The following is a 21,559-nucleotide window of genomic DNA, read 5'->3' as shown; positions in this document are numbered from 1 at the left end:
GCAGGTGATTGGACGAGGGAGAACACTTAGAGTCCTGGTTGCCAAGGCAGCGACCAGAGGAGAAAGCTTCGCGGAGAGGACGAGGCGGCTGCCAGTCCTCCTCCTGGAGGTCTCCCGCATCCCTCCTAGAGCCTCTGCTGACGTGTCAGTCGAAAACTGCTCAGACCTTCCCGGGCACCGCCCCTCCGTGCTTCCCACTCGCCCCCGGCGCTGCCCCGTCTGCCCGTCCTGTCCCGGTCCCGCCCGTCCCGCCGTCCGCCGCCGTCCCCGTCCCATCCCGCCTCCCCGCCCATCCGCCGCGGTCTCCCGGCCTCCTCCTCCGCGTCACCGGCTCCCCGAGGTGACCACAACATGGCTGCGGCGCCTGGGCTGCTCGTCTGGCTGCTCGTGCTCGGGCTGCCCTGGCGGGTACCGGGCCAGCTGGACCCCAGCACTGGCCGGCGCTTCGCGGAGCACAAACTCTGCGCGGACGACGAATGCAGCAGTGAGTGAGCCGGTGGGCGGCTGGCCCCGGGGTCTCCGCGGCGGCGCCGCCTCGGCTGTGCGGGGGCCGGAGTTCCGCAGCCCAGCGGGCAGTCCCGGGGGTCGCGGGCGGGACGGGCGGAACGCGGGAATGGGCGCGCTCCGGGTCCCTATGCCTGCCTTCTCCCGCTCTGTTAGCGCCCAGCCCCGCGGGTCTGACCATGGGGGGCTGCACCTCCCACTTGTTGCCAGCGTTTTATTTTCCTCTGCTGGGGCTGGGGGTTGCTTGCGGTGGTCCCCGGCTTCCCCAGGAGTGGCTCACAGCGTCCCCTTCCCACCCCCCGCCATCCGCCCGGGCTGGGAGGGTAGATGTGGTTGCGCGCCGCGCGTCTGGGCTCCCCACGCCGCAGCCAAAGCTTTCCTGCCCGCGCTGCGGGGACCTCGGTGGGTGCAATACCCCGGCAGATGCGCTAAGGGCTCAGATGCCGGTGGGCGTTTTCCCAGTGGCAGGTTGATGGTGGGGTTTCTCAGGAAAGGCTCTCTGGCGCTGCTCCTTTGCCCTTCTGCTTTATTGGGATTTGGGCTTGTACCGCCTTTTGAACAGAAATTGGGAGTTTAGGTTTGGGACGAGTCCGGAGTCCAAGCACACATTGTATTCCGAGGTCTCTGCCCCGACTTTGATCAGTCCTGTCGTTTCTGTGCTTGGATTCCTCCTTGCAGACTGCCAGGCAGGGCTGCAGGAAGACCAAAATCTTTCGCTCTGCGAAGAGACCGAGGATCTGCACCGGCCACCTGGGACCGGCAGCCTCCTCTTCCGTGCGCAGGAAGCGGAATTGCTCTCCAGTCTGGGATTGGAGGTGGGCGGTGGAGAGGGCACAGATCTTCAGGCTCAGATGAAGAGGGTTATTACAGGAATGACAGTAAATACTCCAAGGGTCTCATAAGCCAAGCTTGGTTTAGCCTTAGCCACTTGTGTGTTGAAACCTCTTCCCTCTGTGTTCGCTGGACCAGGATCATTTTAGGGCCTCCCAGGCAGGCCCAACCTTGTAACTTACCGATAGCCGCTGCAGAAACGATTTTTCATACATTGTTAAGCAATACCTATAGAAAAGTATTCATTTTAAGAAGGGCAAGAACCCTACGGTTTAGCTATTTATATTCAAACTGATGTTATGAAAACCACATTTCATAATAGGAACTGTTTGTAGCTCTACAACACTAATTAAGAAAAGTGATCTCTAATGAGTGTGAAGCCATTCCCAGAGATAATCCTATGGTTGATGTAAATAAACACTACAAAAGCGGTACAACTGCCATGATTTTTCCCTTTAGTTTTCTTGGGTCAAAACCACACTGTTACCCATTTGCCGTTGGCAATGGCAAGATAGTTGGTATTCTTTGCTTGCAAGCGTTGCCCTGCCTGGGTTCCTCAAAACAGGTACCTGGAGAATCATCACATCACTGATGCTTCTTCAGTACTAAGGCGTGATGTTAGAAGAGCTCACGGTTGTAACATAACTTGAGAAATGGTATGTGTTCAGAGTAAACCAAATACAATAGGCATCAACAGGAGCAAGATCTAGATGCGTGTGTGTTGTGTTGTATAAAGTGTTTAGTAATGTGAGTGTGTATGGTGCCCTTGTGTGCTTTTCAAATAGCTGTTCCACAGGGCACAGTTTTTTGGCCTCTGATATTATAAATCCTCTATGATCTATTATAAGGGGGAGCAAGAAAAACATTGCCATTTTCAATTCTGATCTTATTCCCAACCTTAAATTGTCCATCACCTTAAACCTGGCCTCACACTCAATTATATCTGAGCTACAAAGCCGACATATTGGAAAATAATCAGAGTTTAGCTTCAAAAAACAAGTAACCCCTTCCAAATCTATATGCATGTACAGCCATTTAAAGGCACGTTTTTAATGTATTTTATAGCAAATTGGCTTTTGGAAAAAATCTTATTTCCATTCATCCTTCTTTGTCTCTGCTATTTCAGCCTATTTATTGTCCATTTCATCTTACATGGGAAGCTGTGTATGTGGTCAACAAAAATAAAGTACTGCTTCTACCAGTTTCTAGATCAAGCGTGATTGAATTACTGACGTATTCTCATAGTTTTGCTTAGTCCCAGCCAAATGGGATATCGACTTTTGATTTTGTTTATAGAAAAATATACATAAGGGTATTTTTTCCTTTGTTTTGAAACTTAATGTTGGATACAGTCAACATTATTTACTTTCAGAAAAGATTCCCTTGTGATGTAATTGAATCTACAGTAGGGTGTGATAGATATCCTTCCCCATTAATTTATCCAGACACTGTACTGAGGGAACAACTTGGCTGCCAATGAAATTGACAGTGTTTACTGCTACATAGTAGCGGTTACAGCCACTTGAAGATAGAGACTTTTAGTGGTTAGTTCAAGTTAATTGACCTCTTGGGAGTTCCTGGGTACTCTAGCTCCCTATTACCCTTCATGTAGTCATGCTTAAGCTAGTCATCATCTGGGCTTGAATTTACCCATTTGCAAAAGGAAGCTTTTTATGAATATGAAACAGAAAAGATTGAGGACTAGAAGGTTAGAGAGGGAATCGAGAGTTTCACTTGGGTGAGAAAAGCCATGTGTGGCAGTTGACACGTTGCTTTTGTTTCTCAATATTATCCATAGAGAAAATAGAGAAGGTTTTCCTTTCCCCTGTCTGCTTGCAGAAGATATGATATATAGCAGTAAAGCTCTAAGGATTTGAGATACTTTCTTTGAGCATATGAAAGAAATTCCAGAGAGTACTGGAAAAACTTGATTGTTGTTTATAGTGGGATTGTTATATTTCCTGATAAATCAATATGCACTGTGAACACTGAATCCTGATATCTGGCTATTTTTTTTCTCTCTCTGTCTTTATATACAGTGTTAATGTACCGCGGTGAGGCTCTAGAAGATTTCACAGGCCCAGATTGTCGTTTTGTGAATTTTAAAAAAGGTGATCCTGTATATGTTTACTATAAACTGGCAAGGGCATGGCCTGAAGTTTGGGCTGGAAGTGTAAGTAAAATTTTGACATACTTTATTTGCTTAATTTTTACTGGCTTCTCTAGCACTGTAGATTTAAATGACTGCATTTTCTTGGGACGCTTGATGGAGTTAACCTGTCCTCTCTGCCTGACTGTGAAAAAAGATGGCCCTGTGTACCCAGCAGACCTTGGGTCCGCACAGAGTAGGGGTTCAGCAGAGCCTTCTGAAATAGAACTGATTCTGGCAAGTTCCCCTCAGCGTCAACCTCTAGGATGCTCCATACATATTAGGGGTTGAAATGGTAAGAGCTGAAAAATTCTTTACTTCATTGCTTCAAAAAGGAAGGATTCATAGGAATTAGGAATTAGACTTACTATGTAAACTATGTTTGAGAGAGTGTTTCAGACACGTAAGTTTAAAGTTGATTTTATGTGTATTTCTTTGTTTATATTTTTATTTATGAAAAAGTGGCAGTCTTGGGAACAGTTCCCTAATCATCTATGCTATTATAAGTCTGTAAAAAAGCAAAATGTTGTGTTTCCCATGTGCTTTCTTGTTTGTATTTTTGTTTGCAGCTTTGGGGTCATCCTTGTCCTGCTTTTCAGACACTTGTGTCTGGAGGTTACCCAAGGGGCTCTGTTCCCAGCTGATTTTATGGGTGCCCTGATACCAGACATGGCAATCAATGCTTTAGTGTTTTTAACGAGGATATTCACTGGGAGTGACCTAATTGAGAGGCCTGTCTTATGAGTTATTGTCTTTTCCTTTTTAGAAAACGTGATGTGTGGACTGTGTTTTTACTTTAAGTAGTAAGCGTCCTCGATATCTTTAGGATTGTCCCCACTTAGAGAAATACTCATCCCAACTATGAAAGTTTTCACTCTCAATAAAACAACAAACAAACAAAGAGAAAATAAGAAATCCCCTTGGGAAAAATAGACTGATTTTTTTTGGCATTCCAGGTTCCTCAGGAGTAATCTTGGGAAACAACCGCTGGTCAGGTTCAGCTCTCCTATTTAGAGAGCATCCCAAGTGGCTCACTCCATACCAAGACAAATCTATTCTGTTTCTTTCAAGTCTGCCTAATGAGATTTGTTGCTATTCTTTACTCTTGGAAGTGTTTTTCCATGTACCTAGGCTGTGGTTTTCATAGAACAGTTAAGTTTTTTTTTTTTCACTCCTCATCTTTGAGCATTTGGATGAATGAACTTGATTTAACATTTTCTTCCCACTGCAGTTTTGCTCATTCACATATTCACCTCTGGATGTCCTGTCAGTCTTTCTGGGTCGCACCTCTCATCCTGCCTTCTTAAGGAACGCTGCCTTCGGCACCCAGCCAGAAGGGATCTTTGCTGCCTGGTGATTGTTTAGGTGGCACTTTGTTTGCACTGTTCATGTGGCATTTGCTTTACTGCTTTGTGTGGCAGTCAATTTGTATACTGTCTTAGCTCACATAAAGTCGAAGACTCTTTAATGGAAAGGCTCATGCCTTATCTGTCTTCCTTTTCAGTATTTCCTTACAGGGCATTGGCATTTATTTGTATTTGTCCTGATATTATCTTATGCAGAATTTGTTCTCTTAAGGTAATACTCTACTTTCCTCACCACCCCCTGCCCAAAAGAAATCAATAGTACCTTGGCAGAAATGATGTATGAAAGCAAAATTAGACATAAAGATTGCTTCTTGTCATGTGGACCTATGTTTTTTTTTTTTTGTCAAATCATAAGAAATGAGATGCCACCTGTGGTCCCAATTGACAAAGATTGAGGAAGATAAATGTATAGTATTTCCCTTTCTCTATATACCTCTACCTCTGATTTGTTTCCTTTTTCCAGGTTCTCCCTTAATAAAATAGTCTCCCCTCTAATTTGATGAACATTATTCTTAGGAATTTTAAAACTCTGTCTTCAGCTTTCAAAATGATTCTCGTTTCTGTTTCTTAGTTTTCATTCTGCAGTCTTTTTTGGTTTCTTAGCATTTTAGACTTGATCTGCCAATAACACAGAGTTTAATTGCCCTTATCGAATCTCCACGGCAGTATTTTACTAGTACTACTGGCTTTCAGATAGTTTTCAGATAGAACGAGAGCGCTCATGAATGGAGGTGTTTTGTGAATTGGTGATATAACGGTCTTTTTTTCTTTTCGTGCATTTGTTTTACATGCCACCTCCTCCTTTAATGATTGGAAGGCATACCTCTTCCTTTCAGACAGTAGCTAGTAAAAGACTGTGTGTTTCTCAAGAGGGCACATTTTACTAGTGCTGAAAATGAATGGAATTATTTTCTATAGAGATTCTGGTTTGCATGAAACAAAAGCTTGGTGTGCAGATTAGTGTGTATTACATTGTAATTTTGTTTTGTCTCCAGTTACCTGTAATATCCTTTTGGAAAATGGCAGTATAGCACATCATATCCGCAAATACAGTTGATCCTTGGGCAACACAGGTTTCAACTCTGTGGGTCCAGTTATAATGCAGATTTCTTTCAATAAATAAACTGTAAAATTTTGTGGAGATTTGCAATAATTTGTTAAAAACTCTCAGACTGCATAGCGTAGAAATTACTAAAAAAATTAAGAAAAAGTTAGATATTAGTATGTAAGCTACATGTAGATCGTAGTGTATTTTATTCTTTACTACCGTAAGACATACACAAATCTGTATAAAAAGTTACAATTTATCAAAACATACACACAAACGCAGATCTTAATGGCACCTTTCAGTCGAGAGAAATGTAAACATGTAAAGATAAAATATTAAATCACAATTGCATAAATTAATTGTACTACATACTGTACTATATATTTCATAGCCACCTCCTTTTGCTGTTCTAGTGAGCTCAAGTATTGTGAGTATCCACTTAAAATGCCATGTAACACTGTCATTTCTGCATCATTTCCATGTCATTTCCACGTGAGCAGTTCACCTCTCCAGTCAATTGTATAGTGGTAAAAAGTGATCTCTTGTGGTTTTCATGTATTTGTGTTTAGTGCAATACTATAAACTTTGAATAACACTCTGGGACCCATACAAGGTGTCACTAGTGATGTTGGAAGTGCTGTCAAGTAGCAGAGAAGAGTAATGACATTACAAGAAAAAGTTGATTGCTTGATATGTGCTGTAGATTGAGGTTTGCAGCTGTGGTTGCAAGATTAACGAATCTAGCTTAAGGACCATTTTAAAAAAAGAAAAGGAAATCCATGAAGCTGTTGTTGCAGCTATGCCAGCAGTTATGAAAATCTTACACTTTTTGCAAAATACCATTTTATGTACTGTTAAAAATACAGCTTTTATGTGGGTACAGGCTTGCTGTTAGGCATTCCTATAGCCTCTAATGTGATTCAAGACAAAGCAAAATCATTATATAACAACTCAAAGTAAAAGGAAAGTAAAGGGTCTAACACTGGAGAATTTAATGCCAGCAAAGGATAGTTTGATAATTTGAGAAAGAGGTTTGGCTTAAAGAAAGTCAAGACAACAGCAGAGGCAGTTTCTGCCAACCAGGAGGCAGCAGAAGAGTTCCTAGGTGCCATTAAGAAAATCATTTAGGAGAGAGGCTATCTGCCTCAACAGGTTTTTAATGTTGACAGAAGTGCCCTATTCTGGGGGGAAAAGTGCCACGAAGGACATTTGTAAATAAGAAAAACAAATGTGCACCAGGATTTAAGACAAGAAAGGATAAGCCAACTCCATTGCTTTGTGCAAATGCAGTTGGGTTTATGATGAGGACTGCCTTCTGCCTTTATCTATCTTGAAGGGAAAGTTGAATACCAGCTGCTAGTCTTTTGGATGTACAATAAGAAGGTCTGGATAATGAGAACCCTTTTTCTGGATTGGTTCCATCAATGCTTTGTCCCTGAAGTTAGGAAGTACCTTGCCAATAAGGAACTGCTTTTTAAAGTTCTTTTGATATTGGACAAATGCCCCTGGCCACCCACAACCTTGTGAGTTCAACACCAAAGGAGCTGAAATAGTCTACTTGCCCTAAACACAACATCTCTAGTTCAGCCTGTAGATTAGGGGGTCATGAGGAACTTTAAGTCTCATTACACACCATACTTTATGGAAAGGATCGCCAATGACTTGGAAGAGAATGCCGATAGAGAGGACATCATGAAATTCTGGTAGAATTATATCATTGAAGATACCATCATCGTTATAGAAAAGGCCATGAAAGCTGTCAAGCCCTAAAACTGTATCCAGACGTTGTGCTTAATTTCACAGGATTATGATAGAGCCAGTCAAGGAAATATGAAACAGATTGTAGATATGGCTAAAAAGGTGAGGGTGAAGGGTTTCAAGATATGGATCTTGAGGAAATTCAAGAGCTAATAGACACCACACCAGAGGAATTAACAGGAGACAACTTGATGGAAATAGGTGCTTCCAAACCAGTGCCAGACAATGAGGAAGAAGACATAAAGGCCACAAAACAAGTCAACACCAGACAATCTGATAGAAGGGTTTTAGTTGTTGAAGACAGCTGTTAACTTCTTTTATAACGTGGACCATTCTCTGATAGGGGCACTGAAAATAAAGCAAACAGTAGAAGAAGGATTGGTACCATATAGAAACATTTTTAGAGAAATGAAGAAGCAAAAGAATCCAGACAGAAATTACATTGTGTTTCCACAAAGGTACATCAAGTGTGCCTGCGTCTCCTGCCTCCTCTTCTACCTCCTCTGCCTCTACCACTGCTGAGACAGCAAGACCGACCCCTCCCCTTCTTCCTCTGCCTCAGCCTACCCAATATGAAGATGATGAGGATGAAGACCTTTATGATTATCCACTTCTACTTAATGATGAATAGTAAATATATTTTCTCTTCCTTTTGATTTTCTTAATAACATTTATTTTCTTTTCTTTTTACTTTCTTTTTTTGAGACAAGGTCTCACTTTATCACCCAGGCTCGAGTGCAGTGGCACCATCATGGGTCACTGTAGCCTCAACCTCCTGGGCTCAAGTCATCCTCCCACCTCAGCCTCCCCAGTAGCTGGGATTACAGGTGCATGCCACCGTGCTCTGCTAATTTTTTAAAAGAAATTTTTGCAGAGACGAGGTCTCACTATGTCACCAAGCTGGTCTCCAACTCCTGAACTCAAGCAATCCACCTGCCTCTGCCCAATGTGATTACAGGCATGATCCACCATGCCTCGTCTTAATAACATTTTCTTTTCTCTAGCTTACTCTATTGTAAGAAGAGAGCATATACATATAACATATAAAATATGTGTTAATTGACTGTTTATGTTATTGGTAAGGCTTCTGGTCAATAGTAGGCTATTAGTAGTTCAGTTTTTGTGGAGTCAAAAAAAGTTCTATGCAGATTTTTGACTGTGCCCCTAACACCTGTGTTGTTTAAGGTCAGCTGTATTTGCTTTTGTTGTAGTGGTCATATATTTCAGAAACTTTGCGTTCTTTTTACTTATTCCATGGCTGTTGTTTATTGTTTAAGAAAGACTTATAAGTCGTGGGTTGTGAGCAATACTATGAAATGGGTAGGTACATTTTTGCTAGAGATTATTGGAATTGTGTTTATAACCAGCTTTGCTATGCATAGTTTTAATAATATAAAAATGTACAATAATATTCCCTTACACAGCTCTTTTATCTACTTCTAAACACTAACTTTACATGTACTGTGTTTAGAATTAAGCCGAATATAAGAAAACTTCCAGAGTTTTAGAAATGTTCGCTTAACAGTTTTCTGTACTTAAATTATCAGAGTAGTAATAATCTCAGTGTAATTATAACAGCAACTACCTACCTCTCTTAGTTATATCTACTTACCTATATATTTGTATATTTTCTACACTACTAAGAAGTCTCTCATTTATATTTCTCACACAGAATTTGATTGATATTTGTCCCTTTTGCCCATTCTTTTGTATAGGTTGGGCGTATTTTTGGATATTTTCCAAAAGATTTAATCCAGGTAGTCCATGAATATACCAAAGAAGAGCTACGAGTTCCAGCAGATGTAAGTTGTGGATTTTTGTCTTGTCCTCAGTTGTAAGTTGGCTTATAAGTGACTACCTAGACAAAAAGAAAAATTTCAAAATAATTTCAATGAGATATTCTTATATAAAGCTATGTACTCTTTTTTTTTTTTTTTGAGTCGGAGTCTCGCTCTGTGGCCCAGGCTGGAATGCAGTGGTGCGATCTCGGCTCACTGCAGGCTCCGCGTCCTGGGTTCACGCCATTCTCCTGCCTCTGCCTCCCATCTAGCTGGGACTGCAAGCGCCTGCCACCACGCCCGGCTAATTTTTTGTATTTTTAGTAGAGACGGGGTTTTATTGTTAGCCAGGATGGTCTTGATCTCCTGACCTCATGATCCGTCCGCCTCAGCCTCCCAAAGTGCTGGGATTATGCTTTCCCAGGCATGAGCAACCACTCCTGGCCAAGGCCGTGTACTCTTATACAAGGCTTTTCTTTGCTGCTTTATATATGAAAATTAAGAGTTCTGTAGTTTTATATTTACTTATTAATGTTAGAAGGCAAATAATTACATTTCACAAGCAAAAGGAGAAATTTGAAAACTACTTATTGGATAGCTGTTAGACATTTTAAGGATACATAAATCAGGTTAAATTAATTAAGCTCTAATTTTATACTGAGCCAGAAATGCAAACTTACAAAGGTTTTCTTATTATTGACTCCTTAGTGATTTAAGGGATTATAGTTATAGATTTGGAAAAGGGAACCAGAAGTTTCAGGTAAGGTCCAGTCTCATATCTGTAAGACGCTAACTGCACATTCTATAGAGCATTTATCTATAGCACACAATGGCTTTGTGACTAAAGGATTTAAATATATTTAATATTTAAATATTTAAAAAATTGGCTCAGAAGTGTGCATGATGGAAAGAGGGAAATCATTCATCTCTGGTATACTGGACAGGTCTCCCCAGAAGATGGTGAATGTTTAGTTAGGGGAAGAAAAGTATCTTTGTTGTTTTTTTTAACTTTTCCATCATTTTATGGCTCCTTGTATATCAATTTGCTTACTGGTAGAGGAAAGGAAAAATACAGATTTACTCAATAGTCCTGAAAGCAGATCTTAGTGACTGCCTAGAATGCTTATTTGGAGTCAGGTACCCACCTTAGTGAACCTTGTTTTCAAGTTGTTCTTGTGGCAGTAGTAAAATGGGAAGCCTCCTTTACATCATTCTTTGTTCTCTTACATTTTTATATCTCATGCGTCTGTATCTCAGTAAGTTCCTTCTGAAGCTGATTTATCTTTCCCAGTCCAAGGAAAATATGAGTCCCAAATCCATGTAGACTGAGAACCTGACAGCCAGGTGATTCTGCCTGTTTCTGACTGGTTGAGCAGAAGTATGACACAGAGGGCACAATGTAGAGAAGCTGAGGGTCTTTCAGCTCCTCCTGGATGTGTTATTATGAGGTGAATTCCCAGAACACCAGGCATAGATGTTGGGAGTTGGGGAACCCAATAAATGACACATCACTTTTCCCCACCTGTGCTCAAAACAAATTGAGAGACCCAGAAATTGGGGAAATAGGAGATCAAAATGACCCCGTTATTTACTGATAAAGCTGTTTGGAGTATGCAGAACTAATGGGCTTTCTAACATTGCAGTCTAAACTAAGATGGACTTATCCAGTCACAGACAGAGCTACCCAACTAGGGGTCTCCCCAGGCGGGACTGTCTCTGTAAAATGGACAGCATGGAGGAACAGAATATGTGTTTTCTCTCTAGCAGGTCCCAAACAGAAAACAGGAATGGGACTGAGCAAACTCACCAGCCACATGAATCATTCTTCCCCTGGGGAAGAGAGAATGAAGGGAAGCCAGGAGTATTACTCAGATGGGAAAGTGGGTTCCAGCGTCCTATCCACCCGCTGCCCAAGAACAGTCAGTGCCCAGTGTTGATGCAAAAGCTCCTCTAGAGCCAAACGTGAATTTGAGATTTTCTCAATCATTAACATGGATAAGAGTTTGCTCTGGTGACACTTGGCTGTTGACACACTAATGTTTTTCTTTTTCTTGCAGGAGACGGATTTTGTTTGTTTTGATGGAGGAAGAGATGATTTTGATAATTATAATGTAGAAGAACTTTTAGGGTTTTTGGAACTGTACAATTCTGCAGCTGGAGATTCCGAGAAAGCTGTAGAAAAAACTTCACAGGATATGGAAAAAAACTCTGAGTTATCTACGGAAAGGGAACCTGAACCTGAACCAGTAGAAGCCAACTCAGAGGAAAGTGATAGTGTATTCTCAGAAAACACTGAGGATCTTCAGGAACAGTTTACAACTCAGAAGCACCACTCCCACACAAACAGCCAAGCAGATCATGCTCAGGGAGAGCAGCCTTCATTTGAATCTTTTGAAGAAATGCTGCAAGATAAACTAAAAGTGCCAGAAAGTGAAAACAACAAAACCAGCAATGGTTCTCAGGTCTCAAATGAACAGGATAAGATTGATGCCTATAAACTTTTGAAAAAAGAAATGACTCTAGACTTGAAAACCAAATTTGGCTCAACAGCTGATGCACTTGTATCTGATGATGAGACAACCAGACTCGTTACTTCATTAGAAGATGATTTTGATGAGGAATTGGATGCTGAGTATTATGCAGTTGGAAAGGAAGATGAGGAGAACCAAGAAGACTTTGATGAGTTGCCATTACTTACCTTTACAGATGGGGAAGATATGAAAACTCCAGCGAAGTCTGGAGTTGAGAAATATCCAACACCTAAAGAGCAGAATTCAAATGAAGAGGATAAGATTGAGCTAACTGCGCCCCCTGGCATCAAAAATGATGATAAAAATATACTAACAACCTGGGGGGACACTATCTTCTCTATTGTCACAGGAGTTGAAGAAAATAGAGGTACAATGGATTTAGAGAGCTCTAGTTCAGAGGAAGAAAAAGAAGATGATGATGATGCATTAGTCCCAGAGAGCAAACTGGGGAAACCACAGTCAGCAACAGATTATAGTGACCCTGACAGTGTAGGTGATGGTCTTTTGATTGTAGATGTTCCTAAAACAAATAGTGACAAAGACCCAGAAGTAAACACAGAACATCACATTAAAGGAAAAGGGAGGGGAGTTCAGGAATCCAAGAGGGGCCTGATACAAGATGAGACAGAATTAGAGGATGAAAAGCAAGAAGGCACGACTGTGCACAGTTCTGCTCACAGCAATAACCTCAACTCTATGCCAGCTGCTGAAAAGGGTAAAGACACATTAAAATCAGCTTATGATGATAAAGAAAATGACCTAAAAGGAGCAGCTATTCATGTCTCAAAAGGAATGCTCCGTGAAGAAAAGCCTGGAGAGCAGATTTTGGAAGGTGGCTCAGAGAGTGAATCTGCACAGAAAGCTGCAGGGAATCAAATGAATGACAAAAAGATTCAACAGGAATCCTTGAGTAATGCACCACTCATGGGAGATAACCACCCTAACGCATCCAGAGACAGTGTGGAGGGAGACGCTTTGCTAAATGGGGCCAAACCACACACTCTTTCACTGGAGCATCAACGTGAGGAATTGAAAGAGGAATTAGTTCTTAAAACTCAAAATCAACCTAGATTCTCCTCTCCAGATGAGATTGATTTGCCCAGAGAACTGGAAGATGAGGTTCCCATTCTGGGAGGAAATCTTTCCTGGCAACAAGAAAGAGATGTGGCTGCCACAGTCAATAAGCAAATGAGTGAGAAGATAAGGCTGTCTGAGGGAGAAGCCGAAGAGGACTCCTTGGATGAAGAGTTTTTTCATCACAAGGCAATGCAGGGCACACAGGGGATAGGACAGACAGACCAAACGGACAGCACAGGAAGACCAGCTTTCCTTTCTGAAGCAGAAGAGAACGATTATCCCTCTGAAGAACTACTAGAGGATGAAAACGCTATAAGTGCAAAACGGTCTAAAGAAGAAAACCCTGGGAATCAGGGCAGGCAGTTTGATGTTAATCTGCAAGTCCCTGACAGAGCGGTTTTAAGGACCATTCATCCAGATCCAGAAATTGAAGAAAGCAAGCAAGAAACTAGCATGATTTTAGATAGTGACAAAAAAAGTGAGACTGCTGCCAAAGGGGTCAACACAGGAGGCAGGGAACCAAATACAATGGTGGAAAAAGAACACCCTCTGGCAGATGAGAAAGCACAGAGGCAATCTGAAGGAAGTGACTTTTCTGACAGCATAAAAACTCAGACTCCAGAATTAGGTGAAGTGTTTCAGAATAAAGATTCTGATTATCTGAAGAACGACAACCCTGAGGAACATCTGAAGACCTCAGGGCTTGCGGGGAAGCTTGAGGGAGAACTCTCAAAAGAGGACCATGAGAACACAGAGAAATACGTGGGCACAAAAAGCCCGGGTTCTGCTGCTGCAGACCCTGAAGATGACTCGTTCCTCTGGACTCCACATGCAAGTGTAGAGCCAGAGTATAGTGACAAGAGGGAGGACTTGCTTATCATAAGCAGCTTCTTTAAAGAGCAACGGTCTTTGCAGCGGTTCCAGAAGTACTTTAATGTCCATGAGCTGGAAGCCTTGCTACAAGAAATGTCATCAAAACTGAAGTCAGCACAGCAGGAGACCCTGCCCTATAATATGGAAAAAGTCCTAGATAAGGTCTTCCGTGCTTCTGAGTCACAAATTCTGAGCATAGCAGAAAAAATGCTTGATGCTCGTGTGACCGAAAATAGAGATCTGGGAATGAAGGACAATAACATATTTGAAGAGGCTGCAGTGCTTGATGACATTCAAGACCTCATCTATTTTGTCAGGTACAAGCACTCCACAGCAGAGGAGACAGCCACACTGGTGATGGCACCACCGCTAGAGGAAGGCTTAGGTGGAGCAGTGGAAGGTGAGGTGCCTATGGCCTTGCAGAATTGGGCTGGAGAAGCAGGCGGGTGGGTCGCTGAGGTGCCTCCTATCTTGTGAAGCTCTGTTCAGTTTCCAGTGTGCCTAAAGGAGAGGGACAACACAGGGAGGTCCACATGTTCCTTCCTGCCTTCTTTCTTTTAGGCTGGAGCATGAAGAAGGATTTCTTGCTGTTTCCCTTAGAATAGTTGAGACTGGTTAGCATTTTCAAAAGGAAACTTTGTAAAAACCTAAAGAGAAAGATATAAACCAGAAAGTAATGTACAAAATACAAATGTCATGTAAAATTATGAAAGGGTTTTATTGAATGCGATTTTTCAATCGTGAGATAACTGCTCTCTAACCATGGATTGACTGGTATAACTTTTAGATCAATGCTTTGGCTAAATTCCTATGTTCTCCCCAATTTTGTCTTTTGTGGATGGCTTGTTCTTCCTGTTTCTTGGGAGCGCTTACTCCAGTTAAACCTTCCTGGGCCATAAGGTTCTTACATTCAGATTAATCAAGGTTGGGACAGGGATGCCTTCTAATGCAGTGCTTGATGCGTGGAAGCCATTCAGTTGAATTAACCCTGAGCCAATATCCTGACATAAGCATTCTGATTCCTAGTTCCTTGTTCTGTTCTCTGCATCTGGGCTTTTCTCTTTCTTTTCTTTTCTTTCCCTTTACCCTTCCTTCCTTCCTTCCTTCCTTCCTTCCTTCCTTCCTTCCTTCCTTCCTTCCTTCTTTCCTTCCTTCCTCTTTCTTTTTTTTTTCTCTTTTTGTAAAGACAGGATCTCACCCTGTCACCCAGGCTGGAGTGCAATAGTATGATCATAGCTCATTGCAGCCTCCAACTCCTAGGCCCAAGCAAACCTCTCATTTCAGCCTGTAGTAGGCATGCATCACTGTGCTCAACTAATTTTTTATTTATTGTAGAGACAGGGTCTTGATATATTACCCAGGCCGATCTTGAACTCTTGGCCTCGAGTGACCGTCCTACTTTGGCCTCCCAAAGTACTGGGATTACAGGTGTGAGCTACCGCACCTGGTGTATCCCGGCTTTTCAGACAGATGTATCTGAATTGAGAGTATCAAGGGGACGGGAAGCCACAGGAAAATATGTTACTCCAGAGTGCTAATTTTTCCTGAGAGTTGGGGGAGGAGAACTTTTTTGCATTTAATTAAAACATGTATTTTGGATAAGAAGGCAATATTTAGATGAATTTTCAGGGTAAAATATCAGGCTACAAGGAAATTCACCTTTGCTGTGGATCACATTGGACTGTCCCCTGAGCCTCTTAGGAAAGGAGATGGCTTCACTTTCTTTGACTCTTAGAGGTACTTTGAAAGTATTCGAAGGACATTTCAGCAAGCTGCCCTGGCGTGGAATGTCCCTGTCTGTACTAGTTCTGTGAGAAAGGCATGCTTGTGTATGCAAGAGTTTATGTTACTTCTCTGCAGAATAGATGTTTCACATTTCTGCTCTTGAGTGGAATTCTCTTTTGCAAATTTATTTGTGTGGGCATAGGTTGATTTGCCAAGGAAAGATGTTACTTAAGTCCCTACCATAAATATATTTATGAAATACTCCTCTGTAGATTTTATTATGTAGATTAGTCATCCTTTAAATGAAATAAAAGAAAGTGAAACTCTTATTTCCCTGCCCAGTTATGCTCCATGGGATGCCCATGCATGGAGGGCAATGTTGAGGTGCCCTGGAGCTGGTGTGGTCAGTGGGATAAGCCTAACAGGTAATGTCATCAAGTTGTGCTAACCCAGTTTGTTCTTCTCACCTGTAGAGATGCAACCACTGCATGAAGATAATTTCTCACAAGAGAACACAGCAGAACTTAACGTGCAGGTTTCTGAAGAGCCCACCCATTTGGGCCAGCATGTGATTGGGGACACTCATGCCTCGGAAGTTTCAACGAAGCCAAATGCTGAGAAGGACTTGGACCAGCATGTGATCCGGGACACTCATGCCTTGGAAGTGTCACCGAAGCCAAATGCTGAGAAAGACTTGGACTGGCGTGTGATCGGGGACACTTATGCCTCGGAAGTGTCACCAAAGCCAAATACTGAGAAAGACTTGGACCCAGGTAAAGCTTGCTAATTTTTTTTTACAAAGTGGAGACATCATAAAGAAGGCCTTCTAGGAGATTCATTGTCAAAGGTAGGAGCTAGAGACTTGTTAAATGAAAAAAGTATCCCAGAGCTAATTGAGAGAAAAGCAGGCGTCAAGACAGATGGAGATCAAAAATAGGAAAGACACCAGAGACTGTAACTAACCTACAAACCAATGTTTGGCTGTCACTATCTTGTGTAAATTATTTCAATCTAAAATATTATTCTTAAAAGGCCTTATGCTCTAAAACAGTAGTTTTCAACCAGACCAGCAGCATCAGAAACTCTGGGGGTGGAACCAGCAGTCTGTGTTTAACAAGCCTTCCAGGAAAGACTGACCTGATACACATTACGGTTGGAGAACCACTGCTCTAAAACTCATAAATTCAGTTTTTCCTCTGCTTTACCCCTCTCTTTCCAAATAAAATACAGTGCAATGCAGTTCTTTTTTTGATTTGCTATCTGGACATGGTAAATAAAACTTCTTAAAATACAGTGAAGGGGTCCAAGTATGTTTATAGCATAAGCTCATAGGAGACAGTACAGAACACTGTAGTGTGTAATAGTCCAGGATAGACTGACACGAAGAGTATTTCACCACAGTGCACAGTAAACATCCAGTGAGAGATGAGAATGTTTACTTTCCAGGCACAGTACCTAATATTTAGTGGATACTCAATCAGTATTTTTTTTAAAAGAGAAACCATTCTTATTCTAAAGCACAAAATATCTGTTTTCCTCACAATTTCAGGGCCAATTACAAGAGAAGACACTCCTATGGATGCTATTGATGCAAACAAGCAACTAGAGACAGCTGCCGAAGAGCCAGCAAGTGTCACAGCTTTGGAAAACGCAGTCCTTCTAATATATTCATTCATATTTTATTTAACTAAGTTGGTAAGTTTGACACATAGTTTTTTTTATTTTTTAACTAAAATGTTGATTATTACAGTTTTTAAGTTGATTTTGAGCATGAGGTGAAGAACTTAAATTGTCTTTATGAACATGACTCCTGATCCTTTGAGGAGAGATCCTGAAATGAGCCACAAGTGTGTGGCTTTAATGCGCTCTTAGTTCAGCACATGAGGAGGCTTTGCTGTATGCTGGAGCTGGGCACAGGCACACCTGTCAAACATGGTTCTTCTTTTCAGGAACCTTTCAATTTAGCCAGGAGAGAAAGACATTCACTTGAAATGTAATATGATAATGGGCAGGAAGAGAAGTATTTACCTGATGGTAGAACAATCGATGGCATAAATTGGTTCATTGTGGAGGGAGAGTGGTAGGAAAGGCCAGAAGTTTGCTGAGACATGCTTTAAGCAGAGTTGAAAGATAGGTGGGAGCTTGACTTGGAGTCGTCAAATAGAAGGGCTAGGGGAGGGAGACGGGCAAGGGTGGGGCGGGCAGCATGCAGTCAGACAGAAAACATATTCAGAGAAATGGAGGCATGAAGAAAAGGTTATTTGGGGAAGTCAGGGAAGCATTGGTAGTTAGTGTTTTCTTTTGTTGTTGTTGTTGTTTTTAATTGAGACAGGGTCTTGCTCTGTAGCCCAGGCAGGAGTGCATTGGCGCGATCTCAGTTCACTGCAACCTCTGCCTCCTGGGCTCAGTGATCCTCCTGCCTCAGCCCCCTGAGTAGCTGGGATCACAAGTGCATGCAACCATGCCTGGCTATTTTTTGTAGAGGTGGGGTTTTGCCATGTTGCCCAGGCTGGTCTTGAACTCCTGAGCCCATGGGAGCCCACCTTGGCCTCCCAAAGTGCTGGGATTACAGGCATGAGCCACTATTCCCCACCAGTTGGTGGTGTTAAAGCATGGAGTTAAGATTACCTGGGCAGGGTGGTGCACACCTGTGATCCCATCCACTTGGGAGGCTGAGGCAGGAGAATCACTTGAGCCCTGGAGGCAGAGGTTGCAGTTAGCTGAGATCGTGCCACTGCCCTCCAGCCTGGGCGACAGAGCAAGACCCTGTCTCAGAAAAAATAAAAATAAAAAAGTATGGAGTTAAGAGGGGGAAAATCTGTTGGAGGGACGCAGGGAAAGTCAGAAAGGAAATAAGGAAATTGTGTGCCATAGTGAGTGGTCAGACCATTGTTGGCAGAGATCCTTGGAAGATTTTAAGCAGGAAAGAGATTGTCAGCTCTGTTTCTTAGCAAGAGTCACTTACGGCAGAATATTTATTCAGATCTTTCTAAAGGAAGCCATGCTCCAAATGAGACATTTAATGTCCAGAAGCTTATCTAGGCTTTTTAGGACTTAGCTCCCCCTTGTGGTACTTGGTAGAATTTGACTTTTTTTTTTTCTTGGTAAATTAGAGGAATAAGCAAGCTCTCGAAGTTGGAGCTCAGGTTGCCCTTAGGGCTACAGAGAAAGTATGCTCCTCACCAAAGCCATTTCCTTTAGGTCCTGTTATTTCAACACTCGAATAGGAAAGAGCATTTTGTTGTTTTCTGTTAAAATCTATGGGTTTCAAGCCAAGATGATTTTATTTCAAATCCCAAAGCTATTGATTAGAAGTTTAGGGAAAATTACTAAACTTTGAACCTCAACTTTCTCATCTGAAAAATTTAGATAATACCTACTCCAATTGTTGGTAAGAATTAAATGATATGGTAATGTAAAATGTCTGGTGTAGCATCTGGCATTGTGTAAGATCTCATCCCTCACCTAATTCTCATTTGGATGATCAGAGGGCATAGAAAGACATTGAATACCTGGGGGTTTCAGGGGAAAGACCACCAGGATGGAAAACAAGTAGGAAATCCAAACCATTTTTCAGTATTAGTCATGGTTTTGCTGGTGATTGTCACCTGGGTAAAGGTGTGTATTTTAATCTGTTGGAATAATGAAATTTTCAGGGATTAAGACAGTCTCAGAATTCAGAATTTTGTTTTCAGAATGAAATTATCACTTGAAAAATTTAACAGCCCCAGTTGTAGCAGGAATTCTTTATTAATCATATTTCTAGATACACACAGAGCCCTCTTCTAGGCCTGGGTTGGGACATATAGGAGTGGTGTAGGATACAATCTGTGATTAGGGGATAACAGGGAATGACAGACATGAATGGCAAAATACAAAGGCACAGTGTTATAAGATGCCGACTTGAGAGGGATTGTCAAAAGAGCATTTCGATGGCTAAATATGTACCAGAAATTGTGCTAGGAATAAAAGATTCCAAGAGGTATAAAGTGTAATTCTGACTTTTGAAAGGCTTAAAAAAACTTCTCAGTAGTCATAGCAATTCCCTGTACTCTAATCCTGCCATTTTTAGGACCTGTGCATCACCAGTTCCTAGTGTGAGCCACCTACCTTGCAAGGCTATACATTCCTTTGTTGCCTAGTTCATTCTTATACTGACTCCAAATTTTCCTCCATGATTTCCTCTATAGAATCTAATTCTCTTTTTACATAGTAATCCTTTAAATATTTGAAGTTATATTTTAATTTATTTTAGCATTTTATCCTGGAAAATTTAAAATATACAAAAGCAGAGAATCCATGGGACCATCGCCCAATAATTCCCAAAAGTGACTGTACCATTTTATACTTCCATCAGCAATTAATGAAACTTCCATTTGACCACATCTCCCCTAACACTTGGTATCATCAGTCTTAAATTTTAGCTATTTTAGTGGGTATGTCTTTGCAGTTTTAATTGTAATTCCTGATGATTAACGATACTGAGCACTTTTTCACTGCTTATTGGCCATACTTTTTGTGTGTCAGTTCACTCTGACTAGCTGGAATTCAAATGTCTCGCAGCCCTGTGACAACTCTGGGAATTGTTTAGCTTACAGTTGTTCTTTTTTCCTTTAGTTATTCTTTGCCCATCCTCAAGGAGTCTTACCCTACACAGGTACTGTTTAGAATTCAGGCTGAGGCTGAAGGGGAGATCTCCTTGCATATTTCTGGAACTCTTTTTGTTCATAGTGTCCATCTTTTTTTTTTTTTTTTTTGAGACAGAGTCTTGCTCTGTTGCCCAGGCTAGAGTGCAGTGGTGTCTTCTCGGTTCATTGCATCCTCCACCTCCCGGGTTCAAGTGATTCTCCTGCCTCAGCCTCCTGAGTAGTTGGGATTACAGGTGCCCGTCACTGCGCCTGGCTAATTTTTGTATTTTTTAGTAGAGACGGGGTTTCACCATGTTGGCCAGGCTGGTCTCGAACCCTTTGGACATCACTTGATAATGCCAAGAATAATGAGTTGTCTAACTCATTATTTTGAAAATTGTTTAAAGAAAAAGAATCAAATATTTACCCTGCCTTAACTATACAAGCCAAATCTCAGTGTAAAGAATACTTGATCATAATTTTCTCTTTGTAGAAATATCCCAGCCTTTAAATGAAGGAACAATATAAGATAATTTAAAAAAAAGAGGGACACTCAGATGTTAAATGCCTCCCGATGGAAGTATACAACATCTCCTATTAGGTATTCTTGACAAACAAAATTGAATTTGAATTTGACTACTGATCCAACTACCAATTCCCAGGAAATATAAAGAACCAGAGAAACATGTTAAAATATACCAGGGGGATGTAGTCAGTAAAATATAGACCATCATACACCTTAGGAGCCAAACAAAACCGTTTCTTCAGTGAATGCACTGCAGTAACAACAACAACAGAAAGAACTCCATAGACAGCGTAACTGGTATGAGACTCACCCTCCCACTGAAAGCAATAAACAAACTAGACAAAATATATTTTAAAAACTTTTTCATATAGAGAACAACAGGCAGCACAAAATTGTGATCCCTGAGAGAAAGGAAACAAATAGGTGAGCTCTACAACCTCCCAGCTTTCTACCTGGCGGTACTTTCTTGACCTCAGTGCAGGGATGGGGAACACAAGCAGAGTACACCAATCTTGCAGAGGAGGCAGAGATCAAAGTTCAGGGAGACTGAGACATCTGAAATATGCAGGAAAAGGTACCAGAAAGGTGGATGCTATGGGCTGGGCGTGGTGGCTCATGCCTGTAATCCCAGCACTTTGGGAGGTTAGGAGTTCGTAAGCACGTGTGTAACAGAACTACTCAAAGTCACAGAAATCATCTAAGTGATCAGAAGGAATGGTTTTTGACATAGGGCTAGAAATAGTGCCTGGAAAACCTAATAATAG

General features: G+C 41.7%; 1 protein-coding gene across 2 annotated transcripts in view; it reads left to right on the top strand.

Annotated features, from left to right (window-relative positions):
- The first annotated feature begins 333 nt into the window (after nucleotides 1–333).
- Nucleotides 334–21,559, top strand: part of MIA3 (MIA SH3 domain ER export factor 3) — a 55,078-nt gene continuing 33,852 nt past the window's right edge. For both annotated transcript variants that reach the window (XM_017869977.1, XM_017869978.1), the window contains exons 1-6: nucleotides 334–484; nucleotides 3,375–3,508; nucleotides 9,373–9,459; nucleotides 11,493–14,316; nucleotides 16,115–16,414; nucleotides 17,191–17,336. In XM_017869977.1, the coding sequence (XP_017725466.1) occupies nucleotides 352–484; nucleotides 3,375–3,508; nucleotides 9,373–9,459; nucleotides 11,493–14,316; nucleotides 16,115–16,414; nucleotides 17,191–17,336 (3,624 nt within the window). In that variant the 5' untranslated portion in view covers nucleotides 334–351. The remainder of the gene's footprint in view (nucleotides 485–3,374; nucleotides 3,509–9,372; nucleotides 9,460–11,492; nucleotides 14,317–16,114; nucleotides 16,415–17,190; nucleotides 17,337–21,559) is intronic.

Source organism: Rhinopithecus bieti, unplaced genomic scaffold (assembly GCF_001698545.2).
Source record: "Rhinopithecus bieti isolate Rb0 unplaced genomic scaffold, ASM169854v2 scaffold_1673, whole genome shotgun sequence".
NCBI lineage: Eukaryota > Metazoa > Chordata > Mammalia > Primates > Cercopithecidae > Rhinopithecus > Rhinopithecus bieti.
This window is presented reverse-complemented; position numbering and strand designations above follow the sequence as displayed.